The following is an 18,950-nucleotide window of genomic DNA, read 5'->3' as shown; positions in this document are numbered from 1 at the left end:
CTGTCTCCTCTGTAAAGCCGCCTGTCTCATCAGCGCTGTGCATTTACAGGACACTTAAGTATTCTACATGTCGTTTAGACAGCGTTAGTTAAGAACAAGTGCATAACTATATGAATATTTTGTAAAGTATTCTGTGATATACATCCAGTGTTTACTGTGCAGTTATATCTGTATTCATACATAATATTATGTAGTAATACTAGTCCAGTGCAGTCTTATTGTTTTGTGTAATAATTTCTGCATTGTACATGTGACTGTGTGTGCCCATAGTAGCTGCTGTGTGGTGTCCTTTCCGTGTATCACATATTGCTATCACTATATTCTGTACCCTGAGGGGGGCTAAGTGCGTCAGGTTCCTTTAAATATATATATATATATACATATATATATATATATATATATAGTGTTTTACGGGATATACTGTTTTGTATTTTTCTCTGTGTTTTTCAGTCACCATATACCACATAAATCCTCTGTTTGTGTTCTGCGTTTGCAGTCACGCTGCACAGTTGGTTTTTGTCGGGTACCTGGCTATATTGCACTGTTACGCCCTAAGGCTACGTTTCCATATAATGTATGCTACATAGAGCAGGAGATCTGTGGCTGATCCTGCGTCATGCAGTGCTGACGCCACGGATTTATCTGAGGAAAATATTCCAGCTGAGGGTCCGGGTACCGGGAGTTCTGTACCCCTCAGTCAGTCTGCAGCACCGGTGGCACACCAAGACCCATCTTGGGCTGCTTTTTCTAATTTACTGACTACGCTTGTAATGAGACTTACGCCCCCTGTGGGACCTCCTGTGCCATTACAGCCACATATTGTCCCTGTAGTTAATTCGCCATGGGCGGATACTCTGTCAACTCAGTTACAGCAATTAAATCAGTCCTTGGTTAAACAAAATCCTATCCCTCACCCTCCTAAAACCAAAGGATCATCTAAGTGGGCCATTACTTCCTCACAATCTACCCATGTTTCGGATACTTAATCCGATGAAGATGGAGTACATACTGACCCATCAGACTCTGATGCAGATGCTTCTGATGAGGAATCTACAACACATTTTGATGTTCCTGACCTATTGGAGGCTATCAAACTGATTCTTCAGATTGATGCTGAAACTGACCCTCCAGATTATGTCTAAGAAACCTGATAAGTTCAAACGTCAGAAAGTCACTAAATTAGTTTTGCCACATTCTGACCATTTAGTTGACATATGTCAGGATTCCTGGGAATCTCCAGGAAAGAACTTCTTCCTATCTAAAAAGATGCTAGCTCGTTTATCCCCTCTCCACAGAGTTAAGTAAGAATTGGGAAACACCACCTCCGGTGGACTCGCATGTCGCTCGTCTCGTGGTGTCTTCTACTCTGCCAGTCACTACTGTCACCTCTCTGAAGGAACCGACAGATAAGCGTGTGGAGGGTTGCTTGAAGTCTATTTACACTCTTGCAGGTGCCGTACATACTGTAGACCCACTATAGCTGCTTCTTGAGCTGCAAAAGGTATTGAAGCCTGGGTTCAAGCTATTGAGGCGTAGCTACCTCTGAATTTTTCTAATAATGCCAGACAGTGTCTCTCATATATTACCACAGCCTCTCATTACATTCAGGAGGCGGTCTCTAATGCCGGTGTTCTGGTGGCCAAAGCATCTACTACGTCCATTCTGGCTCTCTGGATTCTGTGGTTGCGGTCCTGGTCGGTAGACCTGGACTGTGAAAAGACCTTGGAGGTGATCCCTTTTAAGGGAGACATACTATTCGGGGAAGATTTGAACAAGATTGTTGCTGACTTAGCGTCTTAGACTGCATGTCTGCCAAGTACTAATCCTTCGGCTCCGATGGCTAAAAGTACCACCTTTCGTTTCTTTCGACCTCCAAGTAAAGCAAAGGGTCAGGCGTACCCGAAACAAGCTTGTACTTCCAAAACCTCTAAGTCTAAGCCTAAACGTTCTTGGCCTGATCGTCAGCCTGCTTCCAAACCAGAAAAGCCTGCCGCATGACGGCGCGGGCCTCCACCTGGGGGACCCTAGGGTGGGAGGCCGACTTCTGCGGATCACCCAGGTATGGTTGCAGACCACTTCAGGCGCCTGGGTGAGTGAAGTCATCGCTCATGGATACGCCATCTCTTTCAGGAAACGTCCCCCTCACAGGTTTTGCTCGACGGTTATCCCTTCGGATCCGTTAAAAGCAAAAACTCTATGTGTGGTGGTGCAGTCCCTCCTGGACACAGGAGTGATAGTGCTGTTGCCTCTGTCTCAGAGGGGCAGGGGGTACTATTCAACGCTGTTACTAGTTCTGAAGCCGAATGGATCCTCCTGGCCCATTCTCCACCTCAAATCTTTGATCAAGTTTGTGAAGGTCTCCAAATTCCGTTTGGAAACTCTTTGCTCTATTGTTCTGGCTTTGGAGCCCAAGGATTATATGGTATCCCTGGACATACAGGATGCTTACCTACACATACCTATTGTCGTGTCGCATCAGCAGTATCTGAGGTTTGCTATTGGTAACCTACATTATCAATTCCAAGCCTTGCCCTTTGGACTGACTACAGCCCCTCGGATCTTCACCAAGGTTATGGCAGTCATGATGGCCATTCTCCATTGGCAAGGTATCAGGATCCTTCCGTATCTGGATGACTTGCTGATCCTGGTGAACTCTCCAGAGGTTCTCATCCATCATCTGGAACTGATGGTCCAATTCCTACAAGCACACGGGTGGCTCATCAATTGGAAGAAGTCCTCACTGATCCCTGCTCAGAGCATGGTGCACCTGGGGCACTACTGGACACACACAACCAACGGATACAATGCTTCCTTTCTCGCCCACGAGTGTCGATACACTCGGCGATGCAAGTACTAGGCCTCATGGTGTTGGCTTTCGACATGGTGGAGTACGCTCAAGTTCACTCTCGCCCTCTGCAGAATCTAATCCTTGCCAAGTGGGACGGCCTGCCTTACCGGATCAGATCTCACATAATTTCCTTGACTCCAGCGGTTCGTTTGTAACTGAGCTGGTGGTTTCAGGATCGACAATAGTGCAGGGGTCGTCCCTTCTGGATCTCCAACTGGGTCCTCCTAACAATGGATGCCAGTCTGCGAGGTTGGGGCGCGATGTTGGAGCAACACTTTCTTCAGGGTCGGTGGACCAGGGGAGAATCTCTCCTCCCGATAAATATTCTGGAGTTGTGGGCAGTGTTCAATGCTCTGAAACTTGCCCGGCCTCTGGTACAGAACAGGCCTGTTCAAGTACAGTCAGACAACGATACCTCGGTGGCATACATAAATCATCAAGGCGGCATGCGAAGCTGCATGGCAATGATGGAAGTATCAAAGATTCTTCAATGGGTGGAACGCCATCTGCCAGCCTTATCAGCAGTGTTCATTCCGAGGGTCCTCAACTGGGAAGCGGACTTCCTCAGTCGTCAGGACATACACGCCGGAGAGTGGAGTCTTCATCCGGAAGTCTTTCAACTCCTAGTGGACAAGTGGGGCCTACCATACCTGATGGCTTCTCGACACAATCACAAGGTTCCGTTCTTCGGAGCAAGGACAAGGGATTCTCAAGAAGCGATCGTGAACACACTGTCAATTCCATGGAACTTTCGGCTGCCATACGTGTTCCCTCCGGTGTCACTCCTGCCCAGGGTAATAAGGAAATTAAAGCAACTTTTAATAGCTCCAGCGTGGCCCAGACGGCATTGGTTCTCAGACCTGCAGGGTCTCTCGATAGAGTGTCCTCTTTTGCTTCCTCAACGCCCAGACCTCCTCATTCAGGGACCTTGTGTCTACCAGGATCTGGCCTGTCTGGCTTTGACGGCATGGCTCTTGAAGCTTCCCTCCTGAGGGCCACAGTTTTTTCTGAGGCGGTCATTGAAACGATTTTGAAAGCTCGTAAACCAGCATCAGCTCACATTTATTATAGGGTCTGGAATTCTTACTTCACCTGGTGTGCGGCTAAGAATTTTGATGCATATAAGTTCAGTACTGCCAAACTGTTGGCTTTTCTGGAACAAGACCTTGACTTAGACCTTCGTCTGTCCTCCCTTAAGGTTCATATTTCCAGCCTTGTCGGTGTGGTTTCAGAGAAAAATTGCATCTCTACCTGATGTTCATACTTTCACTCAGGGTATTTTATGGATTTAGCCTCCCTATGTCCCTCCTGTGGCTCCATGGGATCTGTCTTTTGTTCTCGATGCCCTCCAAGAGTCTTCATTTGAACCTCTCAAATCTGTGGACCTTAAATGTCTTACCCTTAAGGTCTTATTTTTGCTGGCTATTGCCTCTGCTCGACGGGTTTCAAACTTGGGTGCCTTATCCTGTCGGTCACACTTTCTGATTTTTCACTGTGACCGGGCTGTTCTTAGAACTCGCCCAGGCTATCTACCTAAGGTGGTGTCATCTTTCCACCTTAACCAAGAGATTGTGATTCCGGCCTTTATCTCTCTTGGTTTGTCTTCCAAAGAGCGGTCTTTGGATGTGATACGGGCTCTCCGTATCTATGTGAAGAGAACTGCTTCTCATAGGAGACTTGATTCTCTTTGTCCTTTTTGGCTTTCACAAGCGTGGCTGGCCTGCGAATAAGCAAACTTTGGCCAGATGGATTAGAATGGTGATTGCAAAAGCTTATGCGCATGCTGGTCTTCCAGCCCCTCATGCTATCAAGGCCCATTCTACTCGGTCTGTTGGACCTTCTTGGGCGGCCTGCCATGGCGCGCCCCTCGATCAATTGTGCAAGGCGGCTACGTGGTCCTCAGTGAATACGTCCATTAGGCTCTATGCCTTTGATACTTCTGCCTCCCAGGATGCTACAGTGCATCCCCTCCCATGAGGAACTGCTTTAGGACATCCCCGATGTTATTCCCTGTGGAATACCAGGGTACCCCGCTGCAGAAAAGGAGATTTATGGTAGAACTTACCATAGTTAAATCTCATTCTGCGAGGTACACTGGATTCCACATGGCGCCCAACCTGACTCACTTAGTTTCTTTGGGATTGTATGGCATTAGCCACTGGTACCTTCTTCTGTCGTGAGAATGTTGGTCTATGTGGCTAACCATTATCGTCTCTTTTACCTGCTACTGCATTGGACTGGTTAACAAAACTGAGCTCTAGCGCCTGGAGGCGGGGATATAAAGGCGGTGCAAGGCATCCTGGGAACAGTCAAAGCTTTAGCCCGTTGGTGCCACGGATCAAGATCCAACTCTACACCCTCCGTCCTGATGTTATTCTCTGTGGAATCCAGTATACCTTGCAGAAAGAGATTTAACAAAGGTAAGTTCTACCATAAATCTCTTTTTCAATATAAAGAAGAAATCCTCAGCCAATTTTCCTGCGTCAAAGGAACAAAATACCATGTTTGAATAACCGTGGGTTAATCCTGATAAAAAATTTAAAATCCCTAAACGATTGTTATTATCTTTCCCTCCTGACGATTGGAAGAAATGGGAAAATCCACCAATAATGGATGCATCGGTATCCATTCTCTCATGAAAAATTGTATTGCCTGTCCAGGGTGCAGCCTCCCTAAAAGATGCGGCTGACCGCAAAATTGAGACTACACTCAAATCTTTGTATACAGCTGCTGGAGTGGCCCAAAGACCCACTACAGCTTGTGGGTGGATTACAAAAGCCATTGCTAAATGGTCGGGTTATCTGATTGTGGGGTTAAACACCTTACCTCAGGAGGAGGTTGTCTTGTTCCTGCAACATATACAGGACTCTGCCAATTTAATGGTGGAAGCCATAAAAGAAATAGGCTTGCTTAATGCACATACTACGGCTATGGCATTGTCTGCAGACAGGGGTCTATGGCTACGCCAGTGGACTGCGGATGCGGACTCCAGGAAAGTCGTGGAGGGCCTTCCCATCACAGGGGAGGCCTTATTTGGAGATGAACTTGACAAATGGATCTCCAAAGCTACGGCGAGTAAGTCTATATATCTTCTTTCTGCAGGACCCCCAACTATGAAGGCCTACTCAGGACCCAATTTTCAGTCCTTTTGGACTTCAAAGTTTAGTGGAAAGGTCAGAGGTTCTTCTACCGCCATCAGAGGCACTAGAGATAAACCACGCAAACCAGCATCTACCGCTTCACAGGAACCGAGCTCCGGAACGGCTCCTCAAAGCCTTCTGCATGACGGTGGACAGCGATGCCTGAAAGATTGTCAGGAGGGAGCCCGGTTAAAATTCTTCAGTCACGTCTGGACGGGATTGTGCCAGGATCCCTGGGTCATAGCTCTTATATCCCACGGTTACAGATTGGAGTTCCAGGAACTTCCACCTCACAGATTATTCAAATCAGTCTCACCAGTTTCGCAAGAGGCAAGTATAACCTTACATGATGCCATTCACAGACTGGTACAGACTCGGGTCATTGTTCCAGTTCCACCCCACCTGCAAAACAAGGGGTACTATTCCAACTTGTTTGTAGTACCGAAACCGGACCTCAAGTCGTTGAACCCGCACTTCCGAGTGTTCAAATTCAAGATGGAGTCTCTGAGAGCGGTGATCTCAGGTCTGGAGGAGGGGGTATTCCTAGTGTCTCTGGACATCAAGGATGCGTACCTTCACATTCCGATCTGGCTACCTCATCTGGCTTATCTACGATTTGCATTGCAGGACTGTCACTACCAGTTCCAGGCCCTGCCATTTGGTCTCTCCACGGCACCGAGGGTGTTCACAAAGGTGATGGCAGAGATGATGTTTCTACTCCGCAAACAGGGAGTGAACATTATTCCGTACCTGGATGATCTTCTGATAAAGGCGCTGTCCAGGGAGCAGTTGTTGGACAGCATTGCCCTCTCAACCAGACTACTCCTGGGTCATGGTTGGATTCTGAACCTTCCGAAATCTCACCTAGAGCCAACACAGAGGCTTCCTTTCCTGGGAATGATACTGGACACAGAGTCTCAGAAGGTGTTCCTTCCTTTGGAAAAGGCATTGGTAATCCATTCGATGGTTTGGGCTGTCCTGAAGCCAACCCCGATCTCGGTGCACCTGTGCTTTCACCTTTTGGGGAAAATGATGGCCTCTTACGAGGCGCTTCAGTACGGAAGGTTTCATGCAAGACCCTTCCAGCTGGATCTGTTGGGCAAATGGTCCAGATCGCATCTTTACATGCACCAGAGAATCCGTCTGTCGCCAAAAGTCAGGATCTCTCTTCTATGGTGGCTTCAGATTTCTCACCTAATCGAGGGTCGACGGTTCAGGATTCAGAATTGGATTCTGCAAACCACAGACGCAAGTCTCAGAGGTTGGGGAACAGTCACCCAAGGGGTGCCGCTTCAGGGTAGATGGTCAAGTCAGGAAGTCGTCCATCCAGTCAACATTCTGGAACTCAGGGCTATATACAACGCCCTTCTGCAGGCCTTCTCTCTTCTTCAAGATCGGACCATTCAGGTTCAGTTGGTCAATGTGACGTCATTGATGTACATAAACCAACAGGGCAGAACGAATAAGCAGAGCAGCAATGTCAGAGGTGTCAAGAATTCTCCTCTGGGCGGAAAAACACGCCATGTCGTTGTCGGTGGTCTTCATTCCGGGAGTATACAAATGGGAAGCAGACTTCCTCAGCAGACACGACCTGCACCTGGGGGAGTAGGGCCTCCACCTGGAGGTGTACAGGTGCTTTACATGTTGGTGGGGATATCCACAAATCGACATGATGGCCTCTCTTCTCAACAAGAAGCTCAAGTGGTATTGTTCCAGGTTTAGAGACCCACAGGCAGTGGCGGTAGATGCTCTGACGACTCCATGAGTCTATCAGATGGTGTGTTTCCTCCACTTCCTCTGATCCCAAGAATTATAGAAAGAATAAAACGGTAAATGGTTCAAGCTGTACTCATTGCTCTGGACTGGCCAAGAAGGGCCTGGTACGCGATCTTCTGGAGATGCTCCATGGCCTCTACCTCTTCGCGAGGATCTTCTGCAACAGGGCCCATTTGTCTATCAAGACTTACCGCGACTACATTTAACAGCATGGAAGTTTAACGGCTGACTCTAGCCAGGAGAGGGATCCCTGACAAGGTCATCCCGACTAAGATCCAAGCCAGGAAGGGGTAACGTCTAAACATTGCCACCATATTTGGAAGAAATATGTCTCTTGGTGTGAGAGCAGACAATATTCTGTGGTGGAATTCCATCTGGGACATTTCCTGCTTTTTCTGCAGTCAGGTGTTGATGTGGGCCTACGTCTGGGCTCCATAAAGGGCCAGATTTCGGCCTTGTTTATTTTCTTTCAGAGACAATTGGCTTCTCTCCCTGAGGTCCAGACGTTCTTAAAAGGTGTTCAGCACATCCAACCTCCCTTTATGCCTCCCCCAGCACCTTGGGATCTCAGTTTGGTGTTGCAGTTCCTCCAATCGGACTGGTTTGAACAGTTACAGGAGGTAGATGTAAAGTATCTTACATGGAAGACTGTCACACTGTTGGTCTTGGCTTCAGCAAGACATGTGTCGGATCTGGGGGCGTTGTCTCACAAGAGCCCCTACTTAATTTTCCATGAGGATAGAGCTGAACTCAGAACTCGTCAGCAATTTCTTCCTAAAGTGGTGTCTGCGTTTCACATCAACCAACCTATTGTGGTTCCGGTTGTTACCGACACCCCTGCTTCACCAAAGTCTTTGGATGTTGTGAGGGCTTTGAAGGTGTATGTAAAACGAACAGCTCTTCACAGAAATCAGACTCGCTGTTTGTTCTTTATGATCCCAACAAGATTGGGTGTCCTGCTTCGAAGCAGTCAATTGCTCGCTGGATCAGACTCACTATCCAGCATGCTTATTCCACGGCAGGTTTGCCGGTTCCAAAATCTGTACAGGGCCACTCTACTAGGTCGGTGGGTTCTTCTTGGGCGGCTGCCCAGGGTGTCTCGGCTTTACAGCTCTGCCGAGCAGCTACTTGGTCAGGTTTGAAGACGTTTGCAAAGTTTTACAAGTTCGATACTTTGGCCTCTGAGGACCTTCAGTTTGGTCACTCAGTTCTGCAGGAACCTCAGCACTCTTCCACCCGGTTTGGGAGCTTTGGTACTTCCCCATGGTACTGAATGGATTTCCAGTATCCCCTAGGACGTAAGAGAAAATAGGATTTTAATTACCTACCGGTAAATCCTTTTCTCCTAGTCCGTAGGGGATACTGGGCGCCCAGCCGATGCCTCGTTCTTCCAGCACTGTTACTTGGCTAAGTAATGTTGTTTGGTTCAGCTATTGCTGTTCCTGGTTTCAAGTTTGGTTAGCATGGCTTTCCTCTTGTTTTGTGTGTGCTGGTTCGGAATCTCACCACTATCCTTTTATACCCTTCTCTCGTGGTATGTCCGTCTCCTCGGGCACAGTTTCTAGACTGAGTCAGGTAGGAGGGCCATAGAGGGAGGAGCCAGCGCACACTATCAATTTCTTAAAGTGCCCATGGCTCCTAGTGGACCCGTCTATACCCCATGGTACTAAATGGATTCCCAATATCCCCTACAGACTACGAGAAAAGGATTTACCGGTAGGTAATTAAAATCCTATTTTAAGCATCACCTCAGTGTTCTGTATAATAGTGAACACCTGATGCCCTGTACCTTGTATCTGGACTTTATACTCCTCAGTGTCTTCTAATATTATTTCCTATTTACACTAGAACTACTGTATGTTACCTTCCATATTTGTTATCTTTATACTTTTATGTATTCCATATTTATTCTCTTTATGCTTTTATCTCTCAGTAACATTACAGGAAATGTCTTCAGATGCAGAACTTGAAGGTTAGTGACATTCTTCTCTTTAAATGCATGAAAAAGGATATTAAATGTATCCATATCTCTATCTTTAACCCCCATCTGTGTCATCCTGTCTGTCTGCTCCTCCCATTTAGAATGTAAGCTCTCATGAACAGGCCCTCTCCCCTCATGTAAATAGAAGAAAAGTTTCAGGTGCGCTGTCAACTGCTACTGATCAGGGAATGGTCAATTTCCCAAAGTATTAAATAGAAAGAAGTAGGGTATTACCAGCGCTGGCTGTTCAAAAGACAATGGCCCTCATTCCGAGTCGTTCGCTCAGTATTTTTCATCGCATCGCAGTGAAATTCCGCTTAGTACGCATGCGCTATAATCGCACTGCGACTGCGCCAAGTAATTTTGCAATGAAGATAGTATTTTTACTCACGGCTTTTTCTTCGCTCCGGCGATCGTAGTGTGATTGACAGGAAATGGGTGTTACTGGGCGGAAACACGGCGTTTTAGGGGCGTGTGGATAAAAACGCTACCGTTTCCGGAAAAAACGCAGGAGTGGCCGGAGAAACGGGGGAGTGTCTGGGCGAACGCTGGGTGTGTTTGTGACGTCAAACCAGGAACGACAAGCACTGAACTGATCGCAGATGCCGAGTAAGTGTGGAGCTACTCAGAAACTACTAAGTAGTTTGTAATCGCAATATTGCGAATACATCGTTCGCAATTTTAAGAAGCTAAGATACACTCCCAGTAGGCGTAGGCTTAGCGTGTGTAACTCTGCTAAAATCGCCTTGCGACCGATCAACTCGGAATGAGGGCCAATATACATGAGATGTCTTGTAACTAAACAATTATTTATTCATCACAAAATAAGAAAACCCCAATAGGTTAAGATTAAAAAGTATATGTAAATTTGAATTTCAAAATACCACATAATAGAGAAAATAGTGAAAACCAATGATAATACAGCCGCCTATTGCGCCTTTATAAATTGGAGAAATCCTTGGTTAGGACTTTCTCCTTGATAGAATACAAAGTCACTATAATAAGCAGCAATGTGTACTGGATTGGGCAATCCCCATAGTAGTCAGTTCCTAGGTCATAAGTAAGCAGTCCGCTGCGAGTGGTCAGCTTGGGAATATATCCACTAGTTGCTGAAGAGAACTTCTAGGTTGATAATACTGCATTGACAATTCCAAACGGGGAGAGAAGTCCAATAGATGCCAGAGAAGTGTCTGCAGGAGATCTGGTGGCAAAGTAGCAAATGGTTGCACTGGCTCAATGCGTTTCATTGGTTTATGTGTTCCTCAGGAGCATATTACATTGGTTTTCACTATTTTCTCTATTATGTGGCATTTTTAAATTTGAATATACATATACTTTTTAATCTTGCCCTATTGGGGTTTTCTTATTTTGTGATAAATAGTTGTTTATTTACAAACCGTTTCATGTATATTGTCTTTTGAACAGCCAGCGCTGGTAAAACCCTACTTTTCTCCCCTCATCTGCTTTTTCCTCTCTTAGACTATTTTCTCTGACGTCCTAAGTGGATGCTGGGGACTCCGTCAGGACCATGGGGATTAGCGGCTCCGCAGGAGACAGGGCACAAAACTAAAGCTTTAGGATCAGGTGGTGTGTACTGGCTCCTCCCCCTATGACCCTCCTCCAAGCCTTAGTTAGGTTTTTGTGCCCGTCCGAGCAGGGTGCAATCTAGGTGGCTCTCTTAAGGAGCTGCTTAGAAAAAGTTTTTAGGTTTCTTATTTTCAGTGAGTCCTGCTGGCAACAGGCTCACTGCATCGAGGGACTTAGGGGAGAGAAGTTCAACTCACCTGCGTGCAGGATGGATTGGCTTCTTAGGCTACTGGACACCATTAGCTCCAGAGGGAGTCGGAACACAGGTCTCACCCTGGGGTTCGTCCCGGAGCCGCGCCGCCGACCCCCCTTGCAGATGCTGAAGATTGAAGGTCCAGAAACCGGCGGCAGAAGGCTTTTCAGTCTTCATGAAGGTAGCGCACAGCACTGCAGCTGTGCGCCATTGTTGTCACACACTTCACACCAACGGTCACGGAGGGTGCAGGGCGTTGCTGGGGGCGCCCTGGGCAGCAATGTATAATACCTTATTCTGGCTAAAAATACATCACATATAGCCCCTGGAGGCTATATGGATGTATTTAACCCCTGCCAGGTCTCAGAAAAACGGGAGAAGAAGCCCGCCGAAAAGGGGGCGGGGCCTATTCTCCTCAGCACACAGCGCCATTTTCCCTCACAGAAATGCTGGTGGGAAGGCTCCCAGGCTCTCCCCTGCACTGCACTACAGAAACAGGGTTAAAACAGAGAGGGGGGGGCACTTATTTGGCGATATGTATATATATATTAAAATGCTATAAGGGAAAAACACTTATATAAAGGTTGTCCCTGTATAATATAGCGTTTTTGGTGTGTGCTGGCAAACTCTCCCTCTGTCTCCCCAAAGGGCTAGTGGGGTCCTGTCCTCTATCAGAGCATTCCCTGTGTGTGTGCTGTGTGTCGGTACTTGTGTGTCGACATGTATGAGGACGATGTTGGTGAGGAGGCGGAGCAATTGCCGGTAATGGTGATGTCAGTCACTCTCTAGGGAGTCGACACCGGAATGGATGGCTTATTTAAGGAATTACGTGATAATGTCAACACGCTGCAAGGTCGGTTGAAGACATGAGACGGCCGGCAAACCAATTAGTACCTGTCCAGGCGTCTAAAACACCGTCAGGGGCGTTAAAACGTCCTTTTTACCTCAGTCGGTCGACACAGACACAGACACGGACACTGACTCCACTGTCGACGGTGAAGAAACAAACGTATTTTCCTTTAGGGCCACACGTTACTTGTTAAGGGCAATGAAGGAGATGTTACATATTTCTGATACTACAAGTACCACAAAAAAGGGTATTATGTGGAGTGTGAAAAAACTACATGTGGTTTTTCCTGAATCAGATAAATTAAATGAAGTGTGTGATGATGCGCGGGTTTCCCCCGATAGAAAATTATTGGCGGTATACCCTTTCCCGCCAGAAGTTATGGCGCGTTGGGAAACACACCTTAAGGTGGATAAGGCGCTCACACGCTTATAAAAACAAGTGGCGTTACCGTCTCCAGATACGGACGCCCTCAAGGAGCCAACTGATAGGAGGTTGGAAAATATCCTAAAAAGTATATACACACATACTGGTGTTATACTGCGACCAGCGATCGCCTCAGCCTGGATGGGCAGCGCTGGGGTGGCTTGGTCGGATTCCCTGACTGGAAATATTGATACCCTTGACAGGGACAGTATTTTATTGACTATAGAGCATTTAAAAGATGCATTTCTATATATGCGAAACTCTGGCATCAAGAGTAAGTGCGATGTCCATATCTGCCAGACGATGTTTATGGACACGACAGTGGTCAGGTGATGCAGATTCCAAACGGCACATGGAAGTATTGCCGTATAAAGGGGAGGAGTTATTTGGGGTCGGTCCATCGGACCTGGTGGCCACGGCAACAGCTAGAAAATCCACCTTTTTTACCCCAAGTCACATCTCAGCAGAAAAAGACATAGTCTTTTCAGCCTCAGTCCTTTCGTCCCCATAATATCTGCCCAGGGATAGAGGTAAGGGAAGAAGACTGCAGCAGGCAGCCCATTCCCAGGAACAGAAGCCTTCCACCGCTTCTGCCAAGTCCTCAGCATGACGCTGGGGCCGTACAAACAGGTGCGGTGGGGGGTCGTCTCAAGAGTTTCAGCACGCAGTGGGCTCACTCGCAAGTGGACCCCTGGATCCTACAAGTAGTATCCCAGGGGTACAGATTGGAAATTCGAGACGTCTCCCCCTCGCAAGTTCCTGAAGTTTGCTTTACCAACGTCTACCTCCGACAGGGAGGCAGTATTGGAAACAATTCACAAGCTGTATTCCCAGCAGGTGATAATCAAAGTACCCCTCCTACAACAAGTAAAGGGGTATTATTCCACACTATATTGTGGTACTGAAGCCAGACGGCTCGGTGAGACCTATTCTAAATGGAGTCACTCAGAGCAGTGATAGCGAACCAGGAAGAAGGGGACTATATGGTGTCCCTGGACATCAATGATGCTTACCTCCATGTCCAAATTTGCCCTTCTCACAAAGGGTACCTCAGGTTCGTGGTACAAAACTGTCACTATCAGTTTCAGACGCTGCCGTTTGGATTGTCCACGGCACCCCGGGTCTTTACCAAGGTAATGGCCGAAATGATGATTCTTCTTCAAAGAAAAGGCGTCTTAATTATCCCTTACTTGGACGATCTCCTGATAAGGGCAAGGTCCAGAGAACAGTTGGAGGTCGGAGTAGCACTATCTCAAGTAGTTCTACGACAGCACGGGTGGATTCTAAATATTCCAAAATCGCAGCTGTCTCCGACGACACGTCTGCTGTCCCTAGGGATGATTCTGGACACAGTCCAGAAAAAGGTGTTTCTCCCGGAGGAGAAAGCCAGGGAGTAATCCGAGCTAGTCAGGAACCTCCAAAAACCAGGAAAAGTGTCAGTGCATCATTGCACAAGGGTCCTGCGAAAAATGGTGGCTTCTTACGAAGCGATTCCATTCGGCAGATTTCACGCAAGAACTTTTCAGTGGGATCTGCTGGACAAATGGTCCGGATCGCATCTTCAGATGCATCAGCGGATAACCCTGTCTCCAAGGACAAGGGTGTCTCTTCTGTGGTGGCTGCAGAGTGCTCATCTACTAAAGGGCCACAGTTATGCATTCAGGACTGGGTCCTGGTGACCACGGATTCCAGCTTGAAAGGCTGGGGAGCAGTCACACAGGGAAAAAATTTCCAGGGAGTGTGATCAAGTCTGGGGACTTCTCTCCGCATAAATATACTGGAGCTAAGAGCAATTTACAATGCTCTAAGCTTAGCAAGACCTCTGCTTCAAGGTCAGCCGGTATTGATCCAGTGGGACAACATCACGGCAGTCGCCCACGTAAACAGACAGGGCGGCACAAGAAGCAGGAGGACAATGGCAGAAACTGCAAGGATTCTTCGCTGGGCGGAAAATCATGTGATAGCACTGTCAGCAGTTTTCATTCCGGGAGTGGACAACTGGGAAGCAGACTTCCTCAGCACGACCTCCACCCGGGAGAGTGGGGACTTCATCGAGAAGTTTTTTCCACATGATTGTGCACCGTTGGGAAAGACCAAAGGTGGACATGATGGCGTCCCGCCTGAACAAAAAACTGGACAGGTATTGCGCCAGGTCAAGAGACCCTCAGGCAATAGCTGTGGACGTTCTGGTAACACCAGGGGTGTACCAGTCGGTGTATGTGTTCCCTCCTCTGCTTCTCATACCAAAGGTACTGAGAATTATAAGACGTAGAGGAGTAAGAACTATACTCGTGGCTCCGGATGGGCCAAGAAGGACTTGGTACCCGGAACTTCAAGAGATGCTCACAGAGGACTCAGGGCCTCTGCCGATAAGAAGGGACTTGTTTCAGCAAGTACCATGTCTGTTCCAAGACTTACCGCGGCTGCGTTTGACGGCATGGCGGTTGAACGCCGGATCCTAAGGGAAAAAGGCATTCCGGAAGAGGTCATTCCTACCCTGGTCAAAGCCAGGAAGGAGGTGACCGCACAACATTATCACCACATGTGGCGAAAATATGTTGCGTGGTGTGAGGCCAGGAAGGCCCCACGAAGAAATTTCAACTCGGTCGATTCCTGCATTTCCTGCAAACAGGAGTGTCTATGGGCCTCAAATTGGGGTCCATTAAGGTTCAAATTTCGGCCCTGTCGATTTTCTTCCAGAAAGAATTGGCTTCAGTTCCTGAAGTCCAGAAATTTGACAAGGGAGTACTGCATATACAACCCCCTTTTGTGCCTCCAGTGGCACTGTGGGATCTCAACGTAGTCCTGGGATTCCTCAAATCACGTTGGTTTAAACCGCTCAAATCTGTGGATTTGAAATATCTCACATGGAAAGTGACCATGATGTTGGCCCTGGCCTCGGCCAGGCGAGTGTCAGAATTGGCGGCTTTGTCTCACAAAAGCCCATATCTGATTGTCCATTCGGACAGGGCAGAGCTGCGGACTCGTCCCCAGTTTCTCCCTAAGTTGGTGTCAGCGTTTCATCTGAACCAGCTTATTGTGGTACCTGCGGCTACTAGAGACTTGGAGGACTCCAAGTTGCTAGATGTTGTCAGGGCCCTGAAAATATAGATTTCCAGGACGGCTGGAGTCAGGAAAACTGACTTGCTGTTATCCTGTATGCACCCAAAAAACTGGGTGCTCTTGCTTCTAAGCAGACGATTGCTAGTTGAATGTGTAGTACAATTCAGCTTGCACATTCTGTGGCAGGACTGCCACAGCCAAAATATATAAATGCCCATTCCACAAGGAAGGTGGGCTCATCTTGGGCGACTGCCCGAGGGATCTCGGCTTTACAACTTTGCCGAGCTGCTACTTGGTCAGGGGCACACCCTGGCTGAGGAGGACCTGGAGTTCTCTCACTCGGTGCTGCAGAGTCATCCGCACTCTCCCGCCCGTTTGGGAGCTTTGGTATAATCCCCATGGTCCTGACGGAGTCCCCAGCATCCACTTAGGACGTCAGAGAAAATAAGATTTTACTTACCGATAAATCTATTTCTCGTAGTCCGTAGTGGATGCTGGGCGCCCATCCCAAGTGCGGATTTTCTGCAATACTTGTACATAGTTGTTGTTACAAAAAAATCGGGTTGTTATTGTTGTGAGCCGTCTGTTCAGAGGCTCCTACGTTTGTCATACTGTTAACTGGGTTCAGATCACAAGTTATACGGTGTGATTGGTGTGGCTGGTATGAGTCTTACCCGGGATTCAATATCCTTCCTTATTGTGTACGCTCGTCCGGGCACAGTATCCTAACTGAGGCTTGGAGGAGGGTCATAGGGGGAGGAGCCAGTACACACCACCTGATCCTAAAGCTTTAGTTTTGTGCCCTGTCTCCTGCGGAGCCGCTAATTCCCATTGTCCTGACGGAGTCCCCAGCATCCACTACGGACTACGAGAAATAGATTTATCGGTAAGTAAAATCTTATTTTCTGCTCCTTACAATGACACCTAACCCTTGGTTTCTGCCATCATGATTATTATTTTAGTGTCCTCTCCCCTTATGCAGAAATGTTTATTCACCATGTACTTGTCCTACATTGGGGTCTATTCAATTCCTGTCGGATCCTATTCAATTTGCGGGCGTTTCTAAAAGTCGAATTGGCATTGTCGAAAATTGACCAAAAACCTGTCAAAAACGTCCGCAAATTCGACAAAGTACGTCCTTTTCGACAGTGTCATTTTTTTCAACAGTCGGAAAAATGGCACTGTCATTGAATAAGTGGAATGCAAATTCGACCTATTTCTGTCTAAATGTGCCGTTATTTTTGTCGGAAAAACCGTCATGAATTCAAAAGACCTAATTGTCTAGTACTGTAAATCTTTATTTTCGTCTTTTGCTTATTTGTGTACTTTGTTAGGTGCTGTGGAACCCTTTCGCACCATAAAAAGAAATGATAATAATATATTAATATATTTAATGACTGGGTCTTGGGCCAGTGATAGAATCTTTGATGAAACTACCAGGGGGAGCAGCTGAGGAAAGTCCCCAGGACACCAGGCAGTCACCTTACTATGGGGCAGACACCGTGGTAATCCACACAATTTCCAACCACATGAGCAAAATTAGATTAAGATAAATTCGCACTCACTATAACATGTATCTAAATACTACAGATATTATGCAAAGTATCCGTAAGCCCCTCTCACAGCTTGTGTGACTTAATGTATAGCTCTACTATGTGAGGCTTACAGTACAGTGAGGATACACCCTATATATCCACATGCCTCCCCGAATCAACATTCATCAACCTGTACCTTCTACCTTTCTCCTGCAACAGATCTTCCCTGCTCAAAAACAATGGAGGTAATTCAGACTGCATCACTGCAGCGGCAGCAATCGCAGTCTGAATTACTTTGTGGGGTGCGCACGCTCACCCCGGAAGCCCACTGAGATGCTTTCAGCATCTCACTGCTGCGATCGCTTCAGGCAGGCAGAGGCGGTAGCGGGGCAAGAGGGGGTGTGCCAATGGCGTTAGACCATTCTGGGAGGGTGCATTCTGGACAATGGAGGCGTGTCTGGACCGTTGGGAGGGTGGGCCGCGGAAGCTGCCACTGCGACCCAGGCCATGGTGGGTAGTGGCCTGCCAGCGCACTGGAGCTGCGCTGGCAGGGAGCTGCTCGTCAGGTACAAAACCATTGCCACCGTGTGATGCTTTTGTACATGTGTAGGTGTGTGTGTGTGTATGGGGGGGGGGGAGAGAGGGCCTGACAAGTGGGGCGGACTAGCCCTGTGCTGGGCGTCCCCCCACATGTCAGAGTAACTGATCGTAGATGAGCTAAATTTAGCACATCTACTATCAGATCTGATTGACCCCCTATATACTGTTCCTTCTAATTTTCCAGAATGCACTCTTTTACCAGCAGCCCCGTCCTATACTGTGTTGCATAGGCCACACTACTACATTCCTACTCCCTGGAGCCCCCTCCTGTACTGTCGTGCCATTTTCACTATTGCACTCCTACACACAGCAGCCCCCTCCTGTACTGTCCAGCCCAGACACCGCTAATACATTCCTACTCCCACCAGCCCCCTCTTGTACTGTCCTGCCCAGACTCCACTACTACATTCCTACTTCCAGTGGCCTCCTCCCATACTGTCCTGCCCAGACCACCCCACTAGTCCATTCCTACTCCCCCTCCTGTTCTATCCTGCACAGACACAACTACTACATTCCTTCTCCGAGCAGCCCCCTCCTGTTCTATCCTACACAGACCCCACTACTACATTCCTACTCCCAGCAGCCTCCTCCGGTACTGTCCTACCCGCCAAAGCCCCACTACTACAGTCCAACAGCAGCCTCCTCATTATTGTCCTGCCCAGACCCCAGTACTGCATTCGTACTCCCAGCTGCCCCCTCCCGTACTTCCTGCACACGCCCCACTACTACATTCCTACTCCCAGCAGCCCCCTCCCGTACGGTCCTGCCCAGACCCCACTACTACATTCCAACTTCAAGCAGCCTCCTCCAGTACTGTCTTGCAAAGACCCCACTACTACATTCCTACTCCCAGCAGCCCCCTCCCGTAATGACCTGCACAGACTCCACTACTACATTTCTACTCCCATCAGCCCCCTCCTGTACTGTCCTGCATAGATCCAACTACTACATTCC

The 18,950-nt window shown here is 47.9% G+C and overlaps 1 protein-coding gene across 1 annotated transcript in view; it reads left to right on the top strand.

The window, feature by feature from the left end:
• LOC135054807 (NACHT, LRR and PYD domains-containing protein 3-like) overlaps positions 1-18,950 on the top strand; it is a 430,555-nt gene that overhangs the window by 74,012 nt on the left and 337,593 nt on the right. The window contains exon 4 of the mRNA XM_063958167.1: positions 9,698-9,736. Within this exon, the coding sequence (XP_063814237.1) occupies positions 9,698-9,736 (39 nt within the window). The remainder of the gene's footprint in view (positions 1-9,697; positions 9,737-18,950) is intronic.

Source organism: Pseudophryne corroboree, chromosome 3 (assembly GCF_028390025.1).
Source record: "Pseudophryne corroboree isolate aPseCor3 chromosome 3, aPseCor3.hap2, whole genome shotgun sequence".
Taxonomy (NCBI): Eukaryota; Metazoa; Chordata; class Amphibia; order Anura; family Myobatrachidae; genus Pseudophryne; species Pseudophryne corroboree.
This window is presented reverse-complemented; position numbering and strand designations above follow the sequence as displayed.